The sequence below is a fragment of the Crocuta crocuta genome, unplaced genomic scaffold (assembly GCF_008692635.1).
Source record: "Crocuta crocuta isolate KB4526 unplaced genomic scaffold, BGI_CrCroc_1.0 scaffold205, whole genome shotgun sequence".
In the NCBI taxonomy this organism is placed as follows: domain Eukaryota; kingdom Metazoa; phylum Chordata; class Mammalia; order Carnivora; family Hyaenidae; genus Crocuta; species Crocuta crocuta.
Window position 1 is genome coordinate 1,976,564 of NW_027530644.1, and position 27,253 is coordinate 2,003,816.

Below are 27,253 nucleotides of genomic sequence, written 5' to 3' on the forward strand. Positions count from 1 at the left end.
ATGATTTTCAACCTATATCAAAAACACTGAAGGCATTTAAAAAAGGTTTTCAGGGGTGCCCAGCTGGTTCAGTCAGTAGAGCATGAGACTCAATCTCAGAGTCATGAGTTCAAGTCCCACATTGGGCTTGGTGCCTACTTAAAAAAAAAAAAAAAAGGTTTCAAAAAGAATCAATAATAGTTTCTGAAAAAAATAAAACCATGCATATGGTGATCATTTCAATTATTTAAAAAATTAGACAGATGCCATAAACAATAAGTGGAAAATATGTCAGAAAGTGAGCTCAAGGATAAACAGACAGATCATATCAGTATAAAGTGAAACATTCATGACTCAACAAAAATATAAAAGTTTACTAACTTTCTTATATCTATCACCTCAAGGATCTAACATACTTGCTGGCACACAAAAACACTGAATAAGTGTTTTGTAATTAATAAATGATGTATCAATTCATTAAAGCATGTATTATAGGATGATAAGAAACCATGGCAATCATTCATTTTAATTTATAAACCCTTCCATATCTAGTTAGTTGGCATAAGATTCAGGAATGGAAACCTGACTATTAGTCATTGCTTCCTTTATTGCTGAATTACTAAAACTCAGAGTAATTAGGATTTTTAAGTTAGATATATAACTCAAGAATCCACTCAATCATGAATTAGGCAGTTCCTTAGAAATAGTTAATTGTTAAGTGCCTTATATAATCTATGATTTCTTTATTATTTTGAAAACTTATATTTTTGAAGTTTATAATTAGGTCAAAAGATATCACTATAATATTTAACTAAATAATAATTAACCAAAATCCACCAGGATACAAAACTGCTTAAAGGTTTGATGACATTGTTTATCCCACTACATAATGGAATACATGCAAGTCATTAAAAATGTTTTGAAATAATATTTAATGGCATTAGAAAATGCCATGATATATTAAGTGAATAAGCAGGATAAAGAGCTTTACACACAGCAGTCCAAATTTTTAAATATTCTATATTAAGGAGAAAAAAGAAATGGAAAAAGAGAAGCAAATATGTCAGAACATTACATATTTGGAGAAAGGAACTACATATTATTTTTATTCATACTCTGTATATTTATTTTCCAAAAACGTTAGCAAGTTTCCATCAGATTTTTCTTCTCACATTCCCCCAAGTAACTACACAGTTCTTCCTTTTCCACTGAGTAATACAGAAATTACACCTTTAGTGAATAGGACAGTTTTTTCCACCTAAATGTTAAACCCTGTAATTTTAAGAGTTGCTTCTATTAACAATGGAAATAAAGGAAAACAGATTTTTTTCCCTCCAGGAACTAAATCCTCAACAGCCAGGAATAGAATTTCTCACTCAAACTGATAGACTATGGATAGCCCAAAGCCATGTTAAAAAATAAAGTGTACAAATTATGGATAACCCCAATCTACATTGCATAAAAAGTAAACCAGGGCGCCTGGGTGGCTCAGTCTGGTAAACATCCAACTTCAGCTCAGGTCATGATCTCACTGTTCATGAGTTCAAACCCACATCAGGCTCCATGATAACAGTGCAAAGCTTGCTTGGGATTCTCTGTCTCTCCCCCTCTCTCTCTGCCCAACCCCACTCACACTTTCTCTCCCTTTAAAAATAAATAAACTTTATTATTTTTTTTAATGTTTTATTTATTTCTAGGAGAGAGAGAGACAGCGTGAGCAGGGGAGGGTCAGAGAGAGAGGGAGTCGCAGACTGAAACAGGCTCCAGGCTCTGAGCTGGCAGTCAGCACAGAGCCCGACACAGGGCTCAAACCCATGAACCGCGAGATCATGACCTAAGTGAAAGTCGGATGCTTAACCGACTAAGCCACCCAGGCGCCCCATAAATAAACTTTAAAAAAAAGAAGTAAACCATACTTCTCTCCTTCCTAAACATGGACATCTACCAATAGGACATATTCAATGGCTATTCACTCAAACAGAATATTCAGATACATTACTTATAATCTATACTATTAATAATAATTTTGTATATAAAGATGGGCCACAATTATCCATAGTAGAGTGCTCTTCCTGACCAGCTATCAGGGGATCAAGATTCTAGTCTCCAGTCAGCTACTGAATCAATGCAACCATAGGAGCCTCTTTTCCTTGGCTATAAAATAAGGGCACTGCCTTTTATGTTATAACAACTGAGAGAGTTGTTATATGAATCATATTACATCATACATGTAAAGATATGACACATAAGTTACTAAAGTTATTATGATCATCAGCCTAAGTCAGAGTTTCCTACACCATGTTAAGAGTATCTCATTCAACCTTTACATTTGCTGAGCCACACCTTAGAGTTACTTCTCACTACTAAGTCCTCAGACTTTATAATATATGTGATATTAACAGAGTTCTTAAAAACAGAGGATAAAATTTTTGACTTAACACTGATACCTAAAAATGAAATGTGTCTGGTTCAAAATATTTATTAAATCATTCTGATAATACTTTTCCTACAATGCAGAGTGAATGAAACACAAGGTCATACTGTCCACATGAAATGGTAAGGTAGAGAAAGCCCTCTGCTGATGCCATCCACCCCTCACAAACAACACTAAGTCTTCTCCCATTACTGAAATTGTTCTTTCCTCAAATAGCCAACCCTGTTAGTAAAACCCTGGAATATTCCCATTACTCCCCTTTTGTGGCACTCACTTATAATATGTAGAGCTGGTCCACCTTTCTCACCAAAACTGTGCTCTTTGGGACGCTACAGTCCTGTAGTCCTATATTCCTCTTCCTTCTGCAGACCCTAATTCCTCTGCACAGTTTTCAAGCATGTGATCAATAAATACTTAGAATTAAACTACATATTCCAGGGACACCTGGGTGGCTCAATTGGTTAAGCATTCAACTGTTGATTTCGGCTCAGGTCATCATCTAACTGTTGGTGAGTTCAAGGCCAACAATGGACTCTGCACTGACCGCGTGGAGCCTACTTGAGATTCTTGCCCTCTCCCTTTCTCTCTGTGCCTCCCCTGCTCTCTCTGTTTCTCTCTCTATATCAGAATAAATAAGCAAGTTTTGGAGGGAAGGAAGATCACAAAATGAACCACCAAATACTCCTTTCATCATTCACCTTTTCTCCTTAGCAAAGGTAGTCAATGGTGTTTTAGCACTCATAAATGTTCACAGTCTGTGGCTCTTCTAAATTACGCTGCAAGAAAAATCAGGTAATCTTGTTCTACCTCTTAACTCACATGATTTTTAAAACTCAAACATGATCATTTAGGTAAAAGCACTGTCTTCAGTCTTAGAGACAAGAGTAAAACTTTGTCTTCTTAGATATTATATACATATAACATTACACCCAGCCTATAATCAAATCACCACAACAAAAACTTGCTAAAAAATTAAAACTAACAATTATCTATGTAACCCTACTTCTGATTACATTTTAAAAAGTAATCCAATATCCTAAGAGTTGAACTTTCATATGTTTTGCAGGACATGGACTCCTAATTTCAGTTTATCCTTAAAATAGAACAGTTCAACTAATTTTAGACTCGAGTGCTATAAAGCATCATAGCTGCCAACCAACTGGATACCTGAATCATAGCAGCAGCATATGCAGATATACTGAGCAAACTGTCAGCGCACTAACTCTGAGACCCCACATGCAATCCTCTGAAGTAGCTACAACATTCAACGCATACCCAAAACAAAATAGTACTTAAAAACAACATGACTGTATGAAAGGCAATAATCAGGGCTTTATCTATTTAAATAATATCTACAATATGCAATGGTTTAAAAGTGTCAAAAGGAGGTAACTATATAAAAAGCTAATAACCATTTGCAAAACATGTATCTAATAAAAGACTTTTATCTAAAACACACAAAGAATTCTTAAAACTCAACAGTAAGAAAACAATTAAAGTGGGCAAAAGGTCAGAAAAGACACTTCACCAAAAGATATATACAGATGGCAAATAAGCATATGAAAAGATGTTCCATCATCATATGTCATTAGGCAACTGCAAATTAAAACAATTCAATATCATTTCATACCGATTAGAATCATTAAAATCCAAAACACTGACAACACCAAATGCTGGTAAGGATGTGGGGCAAAAGGAACTCTAATTCATTGCTGGTGGAAATGCAAAAGGGTACAGCCACTTTGGAAGGCTATTTAGCAGTTTATTACAAAGTAACAAAGTAGCAGTTTATTACAAAGCCTTACCATAGGATCCAATAGCTGTGCTCCTAGGTATTTACCCAAATGAGTTGGAAACTTAGGTCCATACAAAACCCTGTTCACAAATGTTTATAGCAGTTTTATTCATAACTGACAAAACCTGAAAGCAAGCAAGATGTCCTTCAATAGATGCGTGGATAAACTGGGGTACATCCAAATCATGGAAAATGATTCAGCAATAAAAAGAAATGAGCTATTAAGCCATGAAGGGACACAGAGGAACCTTAATTGCCTATTACCAAATGAAAGAATCCAGCGAGAAAAGGCTACAAACTACATGATTCTGACTATAGATCAGTGGCTGCCAGAGGTTCAGGGGTGGAGGAGGATGAATAGGTAGAATGCAGAGTATTCGGAGGCAGTGAAACAATTCTGTATGATAGTGTAATGGTAGACACGTGAAACATGCATTTGTCAAATCCCACAGAACTGTACCACGTAGTAAACCCTAATGTAAACTATGGATCCTCATTAATAATAATATATCAAATACTGGTTTATCAATTATAACAAAAGTTATCACACCAGTGCAAGATACCAAAAGGGGAAACTGTGTGGGGTGAGGAAGGAGTATATGGAAACTCTGTACTTTCTGCCCAATTTTTCGATGAATCTAAAAGTACTCTCAAAGTAGATTATTCACTTAAAAAAATAAAATAAAACAAAACAAAGCAGACAAAATAAAATAAAATAAAATAATAAAATAATAAAATAAAATAAAATTAATAAAATAAAATAAAATAAATAAAATAAAAAAGGGCTACTGGCCTAGGAGCACCCAGAAGACTTGAGTCATCTATGTAATCTCTACGGCTCAAAGTACTTCATATGTACTACTTTATCCCACCTTCACTGAGCCAACGAGGTAGACCTGATGCATCATACCTCACCAGGTTAATAAACATAGTATAAAATAAGCCAACAAGTGGTAGTATTTCATGCCAAGAATCAAGAATACATGTAGTCACACTGGCATGGCCAGCATGGAGAACTATAACACTGCAAAATAAGGACATGTTTTAATTCACTGGGACAATAGTATCTTTGTATAAGGTCTTTAATACCAGGATTCACTGGGAAATATTTTCACCCACTAGGGAAAAATCAAGACTTTGTCAATTCCCTTTGACGATTCTTTCCAGGAAACATTTCAGGCATGTATCAAAGTAGCCACATTCACTGGTGACATTTACAAAACTTAATTCTTTTCAAAATCTCAACCTAAATACACACTGAAAATGCTCATCTTAAAATTTTATTTTCCTTTCATGGACATCTAATAATTAGAATTTACAATCCAGCTGAGATATAACAGCTCAAGCTCCAAAGTCTTTTTAACACTTGACTTGAAACAAATCTCTATCAAGTTTTAAGCTATTAATTTTAATTTCATGCGTCCATTTAACACATCTCAAGAATTCTAGGATTAATCGAAATCAGAATCCTAATAAAAAATTTTTCATAAAAACAATTTCTGCAACATTTACCACTCAATGTAATGAAACTCAAAATATACAGTTTGTGTCAAATATACATTTTATGTTCAAATGCCATCACTTTTAACAATATGATCTCAGGAAACTTAAGTTCTCTAAGCCTCAATTTCCATATGGGTAAAATGGCAGTAGTTGTAGACAAGATAAAAGAATTATGAGAATTAGAAATGAGACATATATGATTCATTTGCAATACTCAGCACTGTCTGGCATATAAGTAGGTAGGCATATAAATGGTAGCTATTATTTTTACTATTTTCAGTTAGAAATTAAAAGCTTCACCCATAAATTCAAGGATGGCTTAGAACTTACAAGATCATATAACTACTGAACTTCTTATATACCAAACAAAACTGACTACAAATCTGAAGTGTACATAGGGGAGGGGAAAAGACTTTTTTAAATAAAACCAAACTTTAAAAATTACTGAAATATATTGAAATATTTGGTTTTTAATCATTTATAGTTACTTCTACAAAAGATCTTAAACCAATAACTGTATTTGCTTAAAGAAAACAAAATCACTGCTCTAAGATACAAGTGTTTCTCAGAGGATTCCCAACGAGACTGATAAGCCATTACTTAAGGAGCCCTACATTAAATAGAGCATTTCAGTTTTCTAGGCCACACTGCTTGCTATACTTCCAAGGTCAAGCAAAACAGCATTCATACCATTTCATTACCAAAGAAGGTCTAATAATGATTAATATTAAAAATGTGTTTTGGAGCACCTGGGTAATTCAATTGGTTAAGCATCCAACTTGAGCTCAGGTCATCTCACAGTTCATGAGTTTGAGCCCTGCATCGGGCTCTCTGCTCTCAGGGCAGAACTCACCTCAGATCCTCTGTCCCCTTCTCTCTGACCCTCCCTTGCACATTCACTGTCTCTCAAAAATAAACATTTTTGTTTGATTATTTCAGGGGCACCCATGTGGCTCAGTTGGTTAAACGACAAACTCTTGATTTCAACTCAGGTCATGATGCCAGGGTCATGGGATCAAGCCCTGCTTGGGGCTCTACACCATCCACACACGGAGCCTGCTTGGGATTCTCTCTCTCTCTCTCTCTCTCTCTCTGCCTCTCTCCCACTCACTCACACTCTCTCTCCTCTCTCTCAAAATAAATAAACTTTAAAAATAATTGTTTCAAAAAGATATTTTCTAATTAACACGTTCCATTTTTTTACACACATTAAAAAGAAAATACTCCAGGCTTCTTCAAATGTAACTTCAATGATGGAAGTTGTTGCACCCAATCCTGGTCCCACACACAGAACCAGTCATCCTATCAATTTCTTTAATTTTTCTTAAATCAGCCTTCCACTCCAACCACCATAATTATACAGTGGCCTGTCTCCCTACTGTCACCTAAGTTCTCTCTCTAAAAGCTATTCTCACTGGTAACATCCTACTGATCATCAAGGTTCCCTTCCCTACCTTCAGAACAAAACCCAAACTTGATCTTCAGTGTGGCATTCAAAACCCTTTCGATGTGTCCCAACATAACTCTTCATATTCACCCACTTCCATTTTCCTACAACCTCTACACACTCCCATCTCAAAAACTTACTGTGCATTTTAGCCAAACATTCAAAATGGATTCTATGGTTATACTAATGAAAGAGAATAGTCACATTAGTCTTTCCTCTTGGAGCGTTCCTCCCTGATACCTTTCCTTCACAGGATAAAATCCCTTTAGACCACAGGTACAACGTTTTCCCCAGCACTCAATGCAAGCAGAATTATTTGCTTCCTCTTCTGAAAGAGATAAGAGTAGGTTGAAAATAAGAGCAAATAAAATTGTATTAAAGAAATAAACCAAAAAATAGGGGTGCCTGGGTGGTTCACTCAGTTAAGCATCTGACTTCATTTAGTTCAGGTTGTGAGTTTGAGCCCCACGTCAGGCTCTGTGTGGCCAGGTCAGAGCCTGGAGCCTGCTTCGGATTCTGAGTTTCCCTCTTTGCCCCTTCTTCAGTCACATTCTGTCTCTCTGTTTCTCAAAAATGAATAAATGCTGGGGCGCCTGGGTGAGTCAGTCGGTTATGTGTCCGACTTCAGTTCAGGTCATGATCTCACAGTTCATGGGTTCGAGTCCAACGTCGGGCTCTGTGCTGACAACTAGCTCAGAACCTGGGGCCTGCTTCAGATTCTGTGTCTCCCTCTCTCTCTAACCCTCCAGTGCTCACACTGTCTCTCTTAGAAATAAATTTTTTTTTAATTTTTAAACGAATAAGTGTTAAAAAATTTAATAAAAAAAGAAATAAACCAAAAAATAAATAAATCCTTATTTGATTTGTTACAGAAATAATGATATGTTGCAGCAGATAGCTGCCTGAAATTCCTTTTTGGAAGTAGGTAGTATGTAATTCCCTAATTTACTAAGAACTGAGAAATGGACAAAGTCTTTTTTTTTTTTTTCAAAAGCCATTATAGACAGAAAAGTCTCATGTAACAGAAGCACCCAAGTTTCTTTTTAATTAATAAGAAATACTAAACATTCTAAACTACAAATCCTCTCACTCAATTCATTCATCAGACATATACAGACAGATAATCTGATACATTTTTATACTCAGTTGTGGAGTATAGAAAAGAACACCTGACAGTCTAGATATGCTCCATCTTTTGTCATCTCTATAGCTTTGGATGTTTTTACAATCTTCAATTTCATGAAGACACTTTGGTCCAACAGTCCAGCTCTCCAAAGAGCCAGGCTCCTGGGCACACGTGACACAAATGCAGAAACACAGAAGTTTCTTTTCCTGACTACAGATTAACTGTAAGACAATAAATTGTTCCCACTGCCTCTCCTTACATGTCATTTATTACCTAAAAAATTACCACTGAGCCAGTTAATAAGTACCTCCAAATTATTCAAATAAAAAATTTTCAAAAGCATAAAGCTTTTTTAAAGTCCCTGAGTAAATAAATGTTAAGATATCTACAAAAGTCTAAGTCAAAACAAAAGAAACCAGTATCAGAGCATCGGCCTGATATTTTGGGTTCAGTGTTAAATTCACTAATATCTAGGAATTGCTTACATTCCTACACTGATATGTGTTCCTTATGGTAGGAGGCAACGAATACATTCTTTGGCCCACTTAAATCCTAATTATTTGGTAAGAAATTACTTTCAAATCCATGTTGTAACATTATAAAACACTCAACTGTGTCATTTTGAAAATCCTCAAATATTTCAGCAAAGCTCTCAAATTCTCTTAGAATTTAGCAAAGTCAAATACACTGTGTTATGGGTCGTTAACATGTGTCTAAACTTTAAGTTTCCAATTTCAGGGCAGATACTTTACCCTCTGTGTGCCAGCCACTGCTGGTTGCAGACTCTATAACCATTTTTTCCTTATTCTTTAACCAACACAACTTCAACTGTGTTCAAACGGCTACTTTCCTAGTCTGCTATGCAGATAGCAGTGGCCCCTTTAATAATTCCAGCCAAGGAGATACTAGTGAAAGTTGCTAAGTGGGCTTATAAAAAAGCTCTTTAAAAGGAGGCTGACTCAACTAGTTTGCACCTTTTGTCCTTTGTCCTTGCACTTCTTCCTCCATGTGGAAGAAAGACACAAAGGATGGAAAAGAAGCAGCCATCTTTTGATGACAGAATGACCACATGATACACAATTGGCTAAGCAGCATCATAGAAGTCCAGGCCCTACTGGCAAATCGAGGTACCCTTCAACTCTGGTCTGTCTACCTGCCTACCATGACTTCTTAGCACATGAGACAAAGAAATACTATCATCTGTTTTGTTACAAATAATCAAATACAATCCTAACTAACCCTTATTACCAGATTAAGCCTATTTCATTCACTAAGGAAAAGAAAAAGCCCAGACTTAATACTGTTATAACTAGCTACAATATAATACTATCATGATGCAGCACAGTTGAAGTTCACTTATTACACAACTATTATATTAAGCCATGAGCAGAGCATGAGCAGATGAAACATGAAATCAAGTTTTTGCAGATTCCTGGAATTCAACAAAACCACTGAGCAAGATATCATCAAAGACTACACAGTATGATGAGAAGGAAAGTTCCTGGAAACCTTTATCCTCCAACTTTCAAATCAGATGGCACCAGAGTAGTTTACACAGCAAAAAGACAGGATTTTTGCCAACCACACATCTATGCAAGCCATAAAACTGAACTTGAAATGAAAACTACAGGTGCAGTGGTTCTGAGTCACCAAGCACATAAGCAGAATTACATTGCCCTGAGAGAAGGAACTAAAGCAATTCCTCAAAGTTTTCACAGAAAACAAAAAATTTTGCCTTTTTTTCCTAGGTAATCAAAGATAATTTTTCAGTTATGTTGCAGACAAGTAACGAATCTGGTACGCACCTTTATTTTTTTAATGTTTTATTTATTACTGAGAGAGAGATAGCATGAGCAGGGGAGGGTCAGAGAGAGAGGGAGACACAGAATCCAAACAGACTCCAGGCTCTGAGCTAGCTGTCAGCACAGAGCCCGACGCAGGGCTCGAACCCACGAACCGTGAGATCATGACCTGGGCTGAAGTCGGATGCTTAACCGACTGAGCCACCCAGGTGCTCCATGGTATGCAGCCTTCATAGAGAATGATAGTGAAACATTTTGTACAGTTATGTGGCGATAATTGATTAATTTCCAGATCAATGGGAAAATGCCCATTTTGCTGGACCAAAATAATCTACTTTCTTTTAAGTCTAAACTGTATAAAATAAGACTTACTGGGTTCATATTAATGATGTCATTTTCATATTTAACATCCTTTTCAAAAAATAAAAATGTTAAGAAAATTAAATCTTCCAGTGACAGAGTTACATAGCATGATTTCACAGATTAAGGTAACAGCTAATAAATATTAATAATATAAAAACATGTAATTAATTATAATAATATATAGGTTAGTTTCCTTACACTGACCCAAAAATAAACAAGAAGGATCATTCTGTTGTTTTATGCTAAGCTACTAAACATGTTTTGTATTACATGGTAAATACACCAGATAATCTAATATATGTAAAAGAAAGCCACTGACATGGGCGATTTCTAGCAGAAACAATAATAAGTAAGTATGTTTTATTTGTAAATAAATGCCTTTACTCACCCTGAATGTGCGTTAGCTGAAGTAATATGATATTTTTTCAAATTGGATGCCCTGAATATTTTGACTGTATGTTTTATAAGAGGACTAGAATATGAATCAGAGCACTGCCCTCTTTGCAGCAAATAGCTCTGTGTTATTCTAATTAAGCAAACAGTTGCCTATTTTTACTCAGAAGTAAAGGACCAAAGCAAGACACAAGAATAGGCTACACCATAAGTAATTAGGGCTCACTCACTTGCCACCACTAGGTTTTCTACACAGGACTAGGCTGGAAGTCCTTGCAAGGCCATCTGAGGACTAAGCCTAACAAAACCCTCAGCTTCTAAATCCAATACCCATAATTGCTGACAGTATAGATTATTACAACTCTTCGTTTCTGACAACGGACAAATTCTGGATTTGTTCCAGCTGACTCCACCACTTACACTATTCAACAGCTGGGGCATAAGATAACTTGGCAACCTGATAATACTCTAGCCGAATGCAAACTCATTCTGTAACCAAGGAACTCTGTCAGAAATAAAAGTCAAAATAACCTCTCAAGTTCAAATGGGAATGTGAAATGTTTGAACAATGCATGATTTCAGAAAATGGGCAACTGTACTTTGAAAGTTTAGTGAACTGACACTCCCTATTCAGAGTCTACAATTCTTTCCTGATTAGATCAGCCCCCATAGCAAGTCATTGGGATCATAAGCACTATAGTGAAGTCATCGTATTGGATACTGATGGGAAATCATAACTGACTTCAAAACACATTGGGAAACAATGAGTTTTCCAGGTCTCCAGCCTTTCATATAATACACTGGCCAATACTCTTACTTTCTTTTCCAAAACTAAATGAAACATAGAACATCTATAAAGCCAAGTACAAATTGATGACCTAAGCATTTTAAAACCACAAAGAAAATGAAGGAAACAACCCTCAGTTTTTCTGTGAAATTTTGGACTACATGTTTGAAAAAGTGTATGTTGAAGTGCAATACTGATCATTAGGTCATAATTAAAATGAAGTGTTGTGAGAACTGCAAATAGCCTTTAGATTTTTAATTTTCTTTTATTTCCAAATAGAAATAGAATAATAGAAAACAAGGCAAATAGAAACAAGCTTTTAAATAATGTCCACTTCCTTAAGACAAGTCAAATCAGCACTTTAGTTATTGTTTTCAAAGTCATCTGAAAACAGCCACGTATCACTGAGGCAAAACTCAATGAGACAAAAATTCATACAGCCATAATTTTTTCAAAAGTATAAAATGTATATGCTTTAGAACTTTCCAACTTTTTTCTTTTGGATTTTAAAGCACACAGGTGTGTGTCCTCAATAAGGTTTACAAGTCTATATTGCAGTGTTTCTCATTTTTAATGTTCTGGAGACAACTGATTAAGAAAGACATAAACATGAGTCTATTACACACGCACACAGACACAAATGCTACCAATGTGCTTTTGCCTAAAATACCATTGCACTTGCTCGGTGGCGGTATTACACACAATAGAGTCTTGGCACAAAGGAATTCTGATTGTGCTGTTTACAAAATTCTACATGGATTAAAAAAATGTCAATAATGAAACGCATTCTAGAAAGAGAAAAAACATTTCTCAGTGGGTTTTGAGCTTTTTGGAGATTTGGAATTTATTTATTCAATTCGGCATTTTATATTTCTACTTTCTACTAATAGAAAACTATTAATGCTGGCCATTTTAACCATATAATGCCCATTCAATTTATAGAAATTGAGTCTCTTAACCCCAAAGCCAATATTAGAAAGATATAAAGCCATTAGAATCCAAGGTATGAATCAGACCACTATTCACTATCAATATATTAAGACTCTGTGAGCTAGCGTTGGGTGTGCAGTGTTTTGGTCTCCTTACTCTGTCTCTTGTCTGTACACACTAAAAAATGAATTCCAGAGACAAAAAACCCCTTTAAGAGGAGATAGTGCACTTTAAGATCAACGTAAACAATACTAAAATATGAAAAAATATCCGATTGGCACAGAATTTCCCCAATATAAAGTATAGGCCAAAAATATTCTCAAAATATATTGCTTTACATTTAAATTTACAAAACAGTCGCTGACTTAAGTCTCTCATCCATCACACAATCAAATTCAAATAATTTTTATGATACATTAAGAACAGGTATATAGTCACAAACCATACACTTTTTTCAAATAAAATCATTCTAAGAAACATGATTTGGTGATGCTCTCACTGGTGAAACAGCCCATCTATTTAAGAACCCCAGAACCTTTTGTATAAGGTTAACCAATATCCCATGCAAAGCAAGAGCACCAATGCCTTAGTAATTCCACGGAGAATTAATCGGTACCCACCCTCCCAGGAAGAATTATGATTATGCATAGTACTTAAGAGCTTTTACAAGGGAAAGAAAAATGCAATGTGCTCGGAACCCAAACCCCTTCCCCCCACTCCACAGCCTATCAAAGGGCGTCTCCGGACCATCGCCCACCGCACCACTCTCTGTGAGTCAGGGTTACTGAATCCCATCCCAAAAGACCTGGTCCATTCCCAAGACTGGTCCAGACACCTGTTTACCTATGCCCAAGCAGTAGTGGCTCTGGTTAAGCAAAGATAACGGTTACTCGGTTGGTGCGTGCCAAGCCCCGCAGCCCAAGCACGGAGGACCACATACCTTTGTACCTCTCCAGAACATCCTCATAGGCCTGGAGGTACTCCTGCTCCTCCACGTACAGGTAAGCAGCTGGCGAGAGGTACCCCGCCATGCCGAAGTTTATCTAAGCGATGACTGGCCAATTCCCCTTTCCCCCTCCTAACCCCGGGAGAGTCTCGTTGTCAGCAAGACGCAGCCTTGGGAACTGGAAAAGCGGAAGGAGCGGCTGGCTGGCGGAGAGCACTGAAGCAGGAGACGCAGAGCCCGGGGTGTGAGGGGGCGGTGGGCGCCGGAGCCGGCAGAGGAAACGCCCAGGCCCCCTGGCTGGCTGCGGGTGCCAAGCCGCCGCTCCGGGGAGCCAGAGTCCCTCTCAGGTTTCAGCAGCAGCAAATCTCGGCGAGCCCGGGGGCGGCGACAAGCAGCGCCACACCACGCGGAGGAGCCTGGAGCACGGTGGGGACAGGCGAAGGGCGGCAGGCGCCGGGGCCCTTAGTGGCCAACGCAGTGGCCACCCTGGCCCTGCGATGGGCGCCTGCTCCAGGCCGGGCCGTGGCCGCCGCGGCGGTGCGAGAGGACTGGCGCGCTGCCTCAGCCCGGGATGCTGCGCGGCGCATCTGCGGCATTTCCTGGCCGCCGCGCCGCAGACACTCGCCCGCGCCCCCGGAGAGAGGGAGGGGGGAGGGCGGAGGGCGGAAGGGAGGGGGCAAACGCGGCGGTCAGCGCCCAGGCTGGCTGGGCTCCGACCCCGGGGAGGCTCTGCCCCTCCCTCCAGGCAGCGCCGGGAGCCCTGGGCCCCCTCCTAGGCCCGCCCACCTAGGTCGGTCTTGCTGCCAAGCACGCCCACCCCCGGACACTGGCCGGCCGGCCCGGATCCCCAAGGGTGAGGTTTCTATTTGGGACCCACAACAGGTGCCTGGGAAACAAAGCCGCAGATCGCAGTCACTGACGAGCGGAGGACACCACCACCCTCCGCCCCCCGCCCCCTCCCCCCGAGCAGTCGCAGCTCTCCCCGGGAAAGGGGTGACAGATAGAGTGGAAAATACTCTTCAACCCAGCTTATAGCACAGAGGGACTCAGGTCACTCGGTGGCAGCAGCACGGGACCGGGCAAGGGGGACAGGGGGAGGAGCGGGCGTCCCCGCTCAGGGCATATCTCGGGGGCGGGGCGGCGCGGCCTCTGCAGGTGGCCCAGCAGGTCTGGGCCTGACAGCCTGGAAGCTACTACGCTTGCGCCGCCGGTGGACCAGCCCTCGGTTCCTCCCTTCCGCCCCCCAGAGCCGGTCGGCGCATCTGCCGCTGTGCTCCTCGGAGGCGGCCCCAGGCGGCCAGTTCACAAGGTCCCCTGCCTACTTTGTCCCCTGCCTTCTTCTCTCTACCCATTATTCATTCCACACAGTACTGGTTCCACTGAATATGAGTAAAATGGACACAATTCTCTTAACTGTGACATGTCATATACTAAAGTATATGAGTGAGTTTTAAGTGAGTGAGTTTTAAGGGTCCACTGGTGGAATCAGTTGGTACTCAGACATGTACACGGATGTGTTTAGGAGCACTGATTGAAGTACCTTGGATGGCATCCTGTCTCCTTTCAGACTGTGTGACGCGGCCAAGTTCCCTGTCCTCTCTGAGCCTCTATCAGTAAAATGGGGATAACCGTGCCTACCTTACAAAGTTGTGGCATTATACGTGTTAGCTCTTATTAATAGATAAATCAACTTATTGTTGATCATCTGACTTAAGACAGCTTCACCTTTTGCCCACATCTTCCCTCCCTATTTCTTCCTTTCATATGTACTGACCTTTTGTCCTTGATTATATTTTTTTTCTTTCCCTTTCAGTGTTGCAAATCTGGACCATTTTTCATTAACTCTTAGATACGAATGGGTACTCCTGAAAAACTTCATACTTTCAAAAAAAAGACTTATTTGAGTTATAATTGGAAATCTTTACTTCTCCTGAGCAACTGGCCTACTTTTGTTATTCCAAACAAAGCAAGACTATATCTCGCTTTTCTATCCTGACCACTGGCTTATAATCTGAGTTTGAGCCCATGTCCCACCAAGCACTTAGGAGCACTAGTTTTCTTGCAACTTGGTAGGCATTTATGTACACATTAGTTCATGAAGTAATATACACATGTTATTTGTAATACCTTCTTGAAATTAAAGAGTTAGCAATTAGATCCCTGAGAGTCATTCCATTTATAGACCATCCAGGTACACAGATCTCTCAAAACGGTTTTGTGCCCTTCACAATAAGTAGGGTCATTGAGGGTACAGTCTGAGTCTTCAACAAAGACTGAAACCCAGTAGCACTCCATTTTGTGAATATAATCAGTGCACTCTTAATTGATTTTAACTCTCTGTTTAAGGAGCCAGTCAGAATGAACAGCAGCAGCATTTGGGCTTTTCTATAAAAACAGCTTTTGCCCCATGCATTCTTGGAATGGTAATATTGGGCCAACCTGCTAATAATATATTCCATATGGAAACAGCAGTTAAGAGACTGGCATCTGGACTCAAGAATGTTTGAATTCAGAACATAGATCCACTACTTCCTAGTTGTATAATCTTAGGAAGAGTCTCTCCCTCTCTCCGCAAATTTCTGAGCTGAAAAATGGAGAAAATAATTATACCTACTTCATAAAGTTGTTGGGATACTAAATGAGATAATGTAGTAACTGCCTGTAAGAGCATCTGGCCATCAACAAACTCATTTATACGGCATTTGCCATGTGGCAAGGAGTCTGCAAAATGTTTTACATTCACTATTTTATTTATTCACCACAGCTATAACCCTTTGGTAGAGAAAAAGGAGCTAGGAAAAATTCAGGAAATTGCCAAAAAAAATTACAACTAATGATAGAAGGAGAATTAAAATCTAAGTTTACCTGAGTCCAAAGTCTGACTCTGCTTGGATCCTTCAGTTCCAACCTCAAAGAATTTATATGGGACAAAAATCCATATTTTAAAACAGCACTGTCACCAACAGACCATGTACCTTTAACAGGCACTTCAAGACTAAAACACCAAACTTACAAAACCGCATAACTAAGAACAGCAGATCTATATTGTTCTTATGTAAAAGTCATTTATACAATGGATATCACAAAGCCCCATTCCTCACACTTTGTCTTCTTATTCTCACATTGACCCTGTGAGAGAAAGGAAAGGTATACAGTCTCAGATTTTAAAATGAGAAAACTACACCAAATGCAAAAGCACTTTTAAAATCATGAAGTGTCAGACATGCAACACCACCACCAGTAAGATTCTCCAAAATGTAAACCTGATTATGTCATTGTACTGCTGAAAACTCTTTCAAGAATTCCCCCATCCCTTACAGCACAAATAGTCCAGTCCCCTCAGCACTGCACTCAAACACTTCTATAGTTTCTGCTGTTCCCTACCAAACTCCATGCTTTACTATGCATATTACTTTAAGTTTCCATTCATCCTATTTTCCCACTTTTTTTAAGCACTTAAATCGGATTTCTAGATTGCCTTGAAATTTCCATTTAAACACATCTCCCTACCTTTGTTCTTGTGGTACCATCCCTCTGAAGTGGCGTCCCCATTTCCCCTATTTCCATCAAGCTCTTCAAATCTCACCTCAAATGGCACTTCCCCTCAGAAGCCTCTCAGGACCCTCTCATGCCTTCCCTCTCCGTCCAAGTTAGTTAGACTCTCCTCTAGATTCTTTTCATGTTAGGTACTTATAGGCATTACAACTAATCTCTCACACTGTGTTGTAACCATCTGACAACACATCCAGTTATCATATTGGACAAAAACTTCCTTAAAGGCAACAGTATGTGCTTTTCTTCATTTTATTTCAGGACTTGATAAATTTTTATTAAATGTGAATGAATTAAGGTATCCCACAGACTATAAGGTCTTTTTGACTCTAGACATTTTCATGTTCAATTCTATTTTTATGACCTTAAAAACAAATAAAAATCTTAGACTTTCAACTCCTTTATTACTAAGTAATGAACACTATGGACATCCTCATACCATTTCTGAACCTCATCCCATCTCTTACTAGGGATGAATTTCAAAGATGGGGTGAGTTTCGGGCAGTGTGAAAATATGTAATAAAGTTAAGAGTCAAAATCTTTTAATTCCTTCATCTTATCTTCACATGGGGTGATGGGTGCTGATCTTATCTTCACATGGGGTGATCAGCGGTGAAATTAACACATAATATATCTGAATTTCATATTTTAGCCACATGATTATTAAACAGATATTTGAAGACCTGCCTCCAAGTCCCTGCTCCTGAGGTATGATTATTATGATTGTGTAGAAAACAGCCAACTTATCAATATTTATTTTAAATACAGTAGCACATTTCCATAGTAAGGCTGCTTATTCTATTTGTAATTTTGTTTTGTTTTTGATTAATATCTTAAAAGTATGTAACTAGAGTGGTACCTGGGTGCCTCAATCAGTTGAGCATCCAACATGGGCTCAGATCATGATCTCATGATTTGTGAATTCAGGCTTCGCATCAGGCTCTATGCTGACCGCTCAGAGCCTGGAGCCTGCTTCAGATTCTGTGTCTCCTCTCTCTGCCCCTCCCTTGCTCATGCTCTGTCTCTCTCTCACAAATAAACAAACATTTTAAAAAAGGGTTTTTTTAAAGTATGTAATTTGAAGTCTCAAGTGTATTAATAACCACTAACTTCACAGCTATCCCCACAAATAAGTCAGTGAATATTTTACAAAGAGTAAGACATGGCCCCTGCCCTCAAAGAATCTGCATTCTACTTGTCCACTGCATCCCACCAGAACCACCAATTCTGTTTCTCCCCCACCTGCAGGGTACAATGACAGTCCCCCCAGCTTCTCCTGACTTCCTGCCTAGTCATCTTCCTCAGCTTGTATAATGTCATTCCCCCTGACAAACACCTGATCCATCCTGCTTTCATAACCCCTTCCTGCACTAATGAAAGCAAAATATCCACTTCTGCCACCACTATCAAAACCCTTGAGCCAGAAGCACCTTTTCCGTCCACAAAAATGCACAGAACACAGGTATCCTGTTTTGATGGGCCAGGCTTTCCACAAAGGCTCGACAACTTCTCTCAGTATCCTCCTTTCACCTATCTTCCCTTTCTGCACAGCCAAAGACAGGGTGCAGCCACTGTCTCCTCCTCTCCATGCCCCAGACCTGCATGTAGTGGGGGGGAGAAGCAGGGAGGTGCAAGGAGTCAGACCTCAGTGACTAAACATTTTTTAGTACTTGAGGAGGGTGGTGAGAGCTAGGTCTGTCCCAGCTCCCCCAAGTCACCCCTGCTCACTCTCACTTGGCTCCTGAACAGTCTCGCTCCAGATCCCCCTCCTCCTACCCTTTCCAGGCTCCACCCCTCCTCTCAGAGGCCTGGAAGAGACCAGCCAGCACCTCACAACAGAAGCCAGAAGAAGCTCAAGGCTGTTGCCCCAGAAACCCAGACTAGAGAATGGCTGGCTGGGCGCTGTTTGTTTTTCCCGTAATCAGAAAATCCCACTGCGGGGACCATAGGGGGAGTCTCAGCTACAGTGGTGGCTGGGATCTGGACTATTCCCCACCAACCCCCTCAGAGGACGACAAAGTACCAACTTTGCATTACAGTGGGAGGCAAAAGAAACTGGGTGGGCACCCACACCCCAGGAGTGGGGAGGAAAGGAGGCCAGATCCCGGCTGCAGAAACTAGCTCCGGAAAAAACCTGACCTTTGGCCTTTGCAAGAGCCCCCAAAAGACTTAGTCCATCCCACCCATTACCATTTCTGAGAGGAAGAATTATTGATGGAATTGAGGCACAATCACCCCAGGAAGCAAATCTCATGCACAGAACACGGAAGAAAAAAACCACACTAGCACTGCAAGGTTTGAGGGCTGGCTTCCTCAGTGTTCTTAGCTTTCAACTGGGTAAAACAAGCCATCCCTTCTGGTTCGACTTTTACAGCCAATCCAAGGGAACACCGGTAACAGAACAGAAATGTTGGCACCTCCCATAAATTAATTAATCAGGAATGCATGATGGCTAAACCCTGAAAAGCACCAGAGACAGAAAGCTGCTATGGACGCATGATGCTGACAAAGATGCTACATGGAAAAAAAAAAAAAAAAATGGCATCCAAGTTGCGGAAATACCAAAAAAATCCTGGGTACCAAAAAAACCCCCAGGAATCTACCCCAGTTAAATCTGCGTAGCTCAGTATCCCTGGGCAAAAATGGAAAAGAGGGCGGCTTTCTCACAGCTTCTTGCAAATGCACTAGGAATCATGTAAGTTAATACTTTCAAAATGTCACAGTAGCTACAGCGTGTAAATAGGAAAGTTTAATGCAGATGTCTGTAGATATCTCCTTGCATTTCAAAGGTATCAATTCATCCAACCAGAAGACAAGGCCAAACAGCTTAGTCACCAGCAGGCTGGGCAAACTGCTTTCTCGATATAAATCGGGCATAAAGTAAACATGGTCATCCTCCTCCCCCACCTAGAGCACCAATCTCCGCCCTGGTGCATCAGCTCCCAGCTACAGCCCCAGGGGGTAGATGGGTGAATTTTCCAACTCCCGTCCTGGCTCCATCTCCTCCCCGGACGCTCTTACCTGCTATCCTAAGCACTGCCCTCTCAGCGGGGTCCAGCACGGAGCCCCCGTGAATCTTTCTTTTTGATCTCTCATGTTTAGGTAAATTCCAGGGTAAGGTGTCTCCCGGCGCCGGAGATGCCGAGCCGGATTTCTGGCTGAAATCATCCTCATCGGAAAAATCCGCAGAGGAAGACATAGAGCAGCGATAGGACGCGTTCCCGGAACTCTACAGAGAATGACACAGAAAAAAGCATTAAGAGCAAAACACTCACATATGCTCATCGATTTCAACAGCCCCCTCCCTGCCCCCAACGGAGTCTGGCATCCTGCACCATCCTCAATGCTGTGGGGAAACACAAACAAGAAATGAAACCCAAGGCTCACCATGTTCTCTTGGCCGCGTCTCCAACGGCAGAAACAAAACCCAGGTGGTCCCAATACATGGGAGATTTGCACAGAAGCGTGTGGCCTGCGGTCCGGCCACCGGCTCACAAATGACTGGCCCAACAATGAAGCCAGAATCAACAGCCTTCCTGTTACAAATCTATAGTATCTGGCTCCCCCACCAGGACAGGAGAAACATTTTCCATTACTAGACTGCTGGTGAATTCATTAATGCAACTAACTCAAAGTTTCAAAAACAAAGCACAAATGCAGGATGTTGAGTCCCTATTCCTTTCCGTTTCAAGCTGCCTCACCACTCGAGTCTCCTTTCTGACGAGCTGTAAGCCCCTGGTCCCTTTATTTAATTTTCTTCATAAGATTGAAGCAGGTTCCCAGAAAGGAGCAAGGAGGGAGGAAGGGCAGATTCTGAGAAGAGCTTTTCTTAAGACTGGGCAGAACACAAAAGACTGTTTTCAGAAGCCCAAGACAGCTCCAATAAACAAACATCTGAACTCAGTTGAGAGTTCTTCAGATAATTTAAACTTCTAGCAAAGTAACAGCTGCCAATAATGTAAATGAGGATGATGCAGCGCAGTGACAGGAAACAGCTCTTCTCAGCTCTTGGTCATTACACAGTGAAATGAGAAGAAACAGGATGCTTCTACCAAAGCACTTTGCCTGAAGGTTAGTACTCCCGTCGTCTAGCAGGAACAAATCTGCGGGATTGTATCTTGCATCAAAGGGTTCTATCTTCCATACAGGGAAAAGGCATGGAATCTTATTCCTGCCTTCTTAATTGAGGTAGGTTTGTGATTATATAGAGAGCCACCGGCTGACTGTGGAAATAAGGATGTTATCTGTGCTGTGAACAGAGATATATATCAAGTATGGAAGGGAAATCTTTACTTTCCCATTTAGAATTCCACTTTGCTAAATAAGTAAGCCTCGTTGTAAAGATGGCAAACTGGTGCAACTCAAATTCCTGAAATGGACCTTGCAGTCAAGATTCCTAAGAAGCAAGTTGCAGACAGGAATCAGTGAGGCATACTCCAATTTGAGCAAAAAAACACTGGGCTGCTCACAAAAGCGGTGGCGACCGCAGCAAAACAGGCTGTGTGAGCAACATCCCAAAGCACTCACTCATGGCCTGTGAAACAAACTATATGTGAATCAGGACTATTAATCTTGCCTCCGTCTATTCAGGCATGCTGCTGCACATGATCACCACCACCATTTTAAAAGTACACATAATATTTCCCACCAAGTAAAGTGTCTAAGATTTATCTTTCGACCTATTCTTTCCCAAAGAAGTGGTCTCCTGTTTTATTTTACCTGAAATTTTATCACCTTGGCTAATTTATGTATTTAGATTTTTGTGTGTTTCCCTCATGGCAATAATGTATGAGGCAAACATGACGTAAATAAATAAAATTGATTTTCTATATTGTAGCTAGAGTCCACAGAGAGTTGTGAGTGGTATTAAGTCAGTCACAGAATGCCATTATGAACCTAATTTATTTTCCATGCTTTTCTGAAAATTCATCGTGCACTCTCTGATGCCACGTTGTTGGCTAGATCTGTGGAAAAGGGTGACTTTCTTAAAGACTTTCAGAAGGGTATTGTGTTTCTTTGGTTGCCTTGTCTTTCTTAAAATGGCTTCCTACCTGTCCTTACTTAAGGTCATCCTTTATCTGTGAGATTATATTTCTTGTTGTTGCCCACACAATTTCAGTGACTATAGTAATTTGATTGTTTATCTTTACGGACAGACTTAGGGAGTAACTGTTAAGGAACTGCTCCTTTCCCAAAACCACTGCTTATTGATTTTTGTAGATAGAGTAATTTTTTTTAATGGCCAGAGTCTCAGCTGATTGAACAGTAAAATGTGATTTATGCCATGACATAAGCACCATTAATCACACGTAGCCAGATGGGAACAGTTACTACCCTTGGACCCAAGGGTGTTGACTGGGTCAGGCTCTAATCTGGTAGTGTCACTGGTAAACAGATAAGAGAAAAGGAAGAAAAGACCATCAACAACACCTCTTTCAGCAATATATCATATGAAAATATAGACACAGACACACAGACCAAGGGAAATCATGCATATTTATATTTGGTAAAGTCTCCCAGGTTACATAATAAAAGCATTTTAAGAACGTATTGTCTTTTTATATAAAAATTTCCATAAATACTTTTAAAAATGTAAGTAAACTATATAAAATTAGGACCATGTGAACATTGAAAATTGAGAATGGATTTAAACGAGGCTGCTTTGAAGATGATTGATCCTATAAAACTGTTACATTCCTTATTGATTTGAAATGACTTTCCAATTCATGTCAGTATCTTAGGGGTGGATGGAAGATTGTTAAGAATACAGTTCCTGGGGTACCTGGATGGCTGTCAGTTAAGTGTCTGGCTCTTGATTTTGGTTCAGGTCATGATCTCACAGTTCGTGAGATTGAGCCCCACACTGGGCTCTGCACTGACAGCGTGGAGCCTGCTTGGGGTTTTCTCTCTCCCTCTTCTGCCCCTCCCCCACTCGTGCTCGCTCGCTCGCGCTCTCTCTCTCTCAAAATAAAATGATTAAACTTAAAAAGAAAAAGAATACAGTTCTCTTTTCTTTCGGCAAAAGCTAACATAGCTAACATGTTCTCTGGCTCAAAATCCATAGTCCCATGTTTGATGTGGGACTTGCAAGGATTAGACAAAGGAAGAAGCTCTTGTGACCAGCAAAAGCCCCAAGATCGTATCTCTTGTTGCTGATGGTTTGATTCCTATTAAAATATAAATATGTCTGTGAATAAGAGATTTGATAATTACAGTATGTTCATGCAATGAGCTACACTGCAGCAATTTATAAAAAGGTTACCAATATACCCTAGGATTTCTTTTAAAAGGTGTGTGTGTGTAGATGGATAGATAGGTGATTGATAAATTGGTAAACAGAGGATAGGTAGATAGATAACTACTTACCAGTATGTAAACAATGGTTTCTCAGAGTGTAGACTAATATTATCAATGGATTTAATTTTATTCCTTATAATTTTTTGATCCAAAAAAAATGCATAAAAATATTACTAAAAAGAGAGCCACTATGCCAAGAGTCAGAGAAAATAGCAAATACCCTAGGAAGAAATAACTAGTTAGCCAATGCTTTTAACCACTTGGGGCTCAGAGGCAACCCTGAAAAGCTGAGGAAATCTATGGAAACATCTTTCCAGAACAGAAACATGGGCAAATATACACAAACTCTGCATATGATTTTATGGAATTCACTGACCCACTAACTCCAGGTTAAGGACCCCAATTTACACCATCGTCTGTCATCACCATTTGGCATTCACGTTGAGTATAAGAGAAATAGGAAAGCACTGTGGAGTGTGCAGGAGAAGAAGAAAGGGTAATTAGGAAGGTAAAGACAAAGTTGACCTAGGTCATAATATTTTTAACATTTGGCCTTTTTTTAAATTTTTTTAAATGTTGTATTTATTTCTGAGAGAAAGAGAGACAGCGTGAGCAGGGAGGGTCAGAAAGAGAGGGAGACACAGAATCGGAAACAGGCTCCAGGCTCTGAGCTGGCTGTCAGCACAGAGCCCGACACGGGGCTCGAACCCACAAACCATGAGATCATGACCTGAGCTGAAGTCGAACACTTAACCGACTCAGCCACCCAGGCGGCCCATGGCTTTTTTTTTTTTTTAAATAAAGGACTGTGAACCAACTCCAGACTCATGTTGGGTTTTCTAACCAAAAACACCAGGCTGTGAGAAATCTAAACACCCTGCACTGTGTCTTATTACAACCTAGTTATTAACGCAGTCTTAACAATTGAATTAGATCACCAAAACTCTAAAATGACTTTCCTAACAGCCAGTGCATTCACATGGTATAAAAACACCCCAAATCTCTTAAAGCCAAGTTAATTACAGAATGCAACATTTTTAGAAGGGGATCTAAACAATAACTTCTCTAACTGAAACCCCGGTGGGAGATCTGAGATAAGTACAATGGAACTGCCTAAATTGGAAGCCGCCCAGCCTTAGCACCCTGATCCGCAGGAAAGTGCCAGGAAATTGTCTCTGCACTAGGCATTCTCTAAATGCAATGGAGAAACAAGTGCAGAGATAAGGGTTTGTAAAAAAGCCAGACTTTAAGGATCCCAGAGACTGGAAAAGTAACTTCCACAAACCTGCATACCTATATTTTATGCACACTTCTGCAAATATATTTCCAGAAGTGTACCAAAAGATTAAAAACTTAAAAGCACATACAGAAACAATTAGAAAAATCAAGATCGTGGGGCATTCTACAAAATAACTCTCCTGCACTCTTCATAAAGGTCAATGTCAAGAAATATACACACCCAACAAACAAAGCATGTTCTAAATTTAAAAATAAATGAAGCATACCAACAAATACATGAACCTTGATGGGATTCTCTATTTTTGTTTTAAATTAAAAAAGACATGTTGGGGACAACTGGGAATATCTGAACATGGATTATGGATTGTTTAGGATACTGAGAAATCATTGTTTATTTTCTAATGTGTGATAATGATATTGTGATGGTATAGGGAAGTGTCCTTAACCTGGGACACTTTATCTTTATGCTCCAGGGTGAAGAAATGATGTCTGCACTTATTTTCAATTGTTTTTTTAAAAAAACAGAAAGAACTTGTAAATATAGCAATAGGTTATTGCCCAACAGATTATCAGCCCTTCCTGTGCTCACGCACAGGTGGGCACAGGCATGCTCGCTCTCTTTCGCTCTCTCTCAAAACAAATAAATAAATAAAGTTTTAAAAAAGACCATAAAGTAAATAAGTATTCACTACACTACTCTTTTAACTTTTCTACATATTTGAATATTTTCAAAATGAAGATTTGGAGCGGGGCGGGGATGGGGGAGGACACATAAGCAAGACCCTTCTCAGTTTCTCTGAGTGTTGCTTCATCTAGGCCTGTTCTCTCACAACATTGAGATCCCAGAACTGCAAGTACACAGTGATAGTGTCCGTCTCAGTAATTTTTCATAGCATTTCTAGACATACACTTTGAGAAGCACCAAAGTAGGGGCCTATGTCCACAAGATACCAGAGAAGGTGATGTTCTTGCCTTAGTCCTTAAACACAGTTTTAGATGAAAGAACATAAAAGAGACTTCACTGTTACTCATTTAGTATACAGTCCAGGGAACACAAAGTTGGTTCAATATATTATTTTTTTAATATTTTACATAAACAAAGTTAAAGACATCAAAACTTTAAAAATGTGATCTGGGGCAGCTGGGTGGCTCAGTTGGTTAAGCGTCTGACTCCTGATATCAACTCAGGTCTTGATCTCAGGATCATGAGTTCAAGCCCCCTACTAAAAATAATAATGATAAAATTATATTTAATTAATTAAATTAATTTAAATTAAAATCATGAAGATCTAATTTTGTTTAAAAACCCATTGATTAGGTAAATATATAGTAAGGCCCAAGACAACTTATATGCTAGTTCTTTATTGGAAAATAAGTCAAAAAAGCAAGGGCCCATTATCTGCTTTACAGATCCTAAAGAAAACAATCTCTACCAGAAATAAACAGATGTTGAAAACAGTTAAGAAAAATGTAAGACAGTATATTTAAACCCTTGAAGACAAAATGGGTTATAACAAACTATGAAGACTATGTGCTTGTTTTAAATTTTTTAAAGCCTAGTTGAACAATTCAAGTACTATCTCATCAAATAAATACTTTTTAATTAGCCTCCCAACTAGAAATCACTTTTAAACAGTAAGAGGGAGGGAGCTTCTGGTTTGACGAGACATCAGCTATCTCCCACTCTCTCCTTTTAGGGGAGATTTACAGGAGCTCTTGACTAAAAGGGGAAGAAGAGCCTAGGTGGAGTCAGGGGGAAAGAGAGGTCAGAAGGAAGGGAAGCTAGAAGGTTCTTGGATCTCACTTCAGGGAGGAGACTTTGGGCAAAGAGTTAAGGAAGTCAAAGGTTTCTTTCTAGGTGGATAGGGAGAGTTTGTCTGCCTCTGAAAGAAGACCACTGGAATTCAGGACCAACTCTTCCTAGAAAAACTGTGCATTAAGAGTGTTCCTTAGTATTATGTTTCTGGGGGAACTGAGCTCACACAACATCATTTTCCTCTAGCTGTGTAGGAAGCTCTACAAGATAAGCATCAAAGACTCATTTCTGGGAGCAGCGTGGCTTAGATTCTAGGCAGTCTTGGCTTCGTACTAAAACATTCTCCAAGACTTCCTTCCTTTCAGTATAACTGTCATGTTCTAACTACATCATTTACTGACTGACCATAGTAAGGGACTATACTAAGCATTTTCATTCACTATCTTATTTAATATTCACTGCAACCCAAGAAATAAACAGATGTTTGGAGAGGTAAAGCAACCTGTCCACAGTCATTCCATCAGTACAAAGTAGGGCCAGGATTTCCATATGGATCCTTTGACCCCAAAGCCTGTGCTCTCAACCGTGTGTTATTAAATGACCTAAAATGTGTGTTAGGCACTGGTGGGGTACATCTTAACATACAGCCCTCAAAGGTCTTACCATGTATTTGGGGAGCCCAAAAGAAGTACACTTGTTCTGTGCTCGGTACTAAGCCCAAAGTATGGAAATGATCAGAGACAGCTGTCAGTTCACAACAAAGAAAAACCATACAAAAATATACAACCTGTAAAGGGGAAAAGACTCAGAGCACCTGGGTGGCTTAGTTGCTTAAGTGTCTGGCTTCAGCTCAGGTCACAATCTCACAGTTTTTGGGTTCAAGCCCCACATCAGGCTCTGCATT

The 27,253-nt window shown here is 39.7% G+C and overlaps 1 protein-coding gene across 2 annotated transcripts in view; it reads right to left on the minus strand.

The window, feature by feature from the left end:
• The window catches only part of DST (dystonin), a 503,880-nt gene that overhangs the window by 352,171 nt on the left and 124,456 nt on the right, over positions 1-27,253 (minus strand). For both annotated transcript variants that reach the window (XM_077769079.1, XM_077769080.1), the window contains exon 4: positions 20,079-20,286. In XM_077769079.1, coding sequence (XP_077625205.1) covers positions 20,079-20,286 — 208 coding nt within the window. The remainder of the gene's footprint in view (positions 1-20,078; positions 20,287-27,253) is intronic.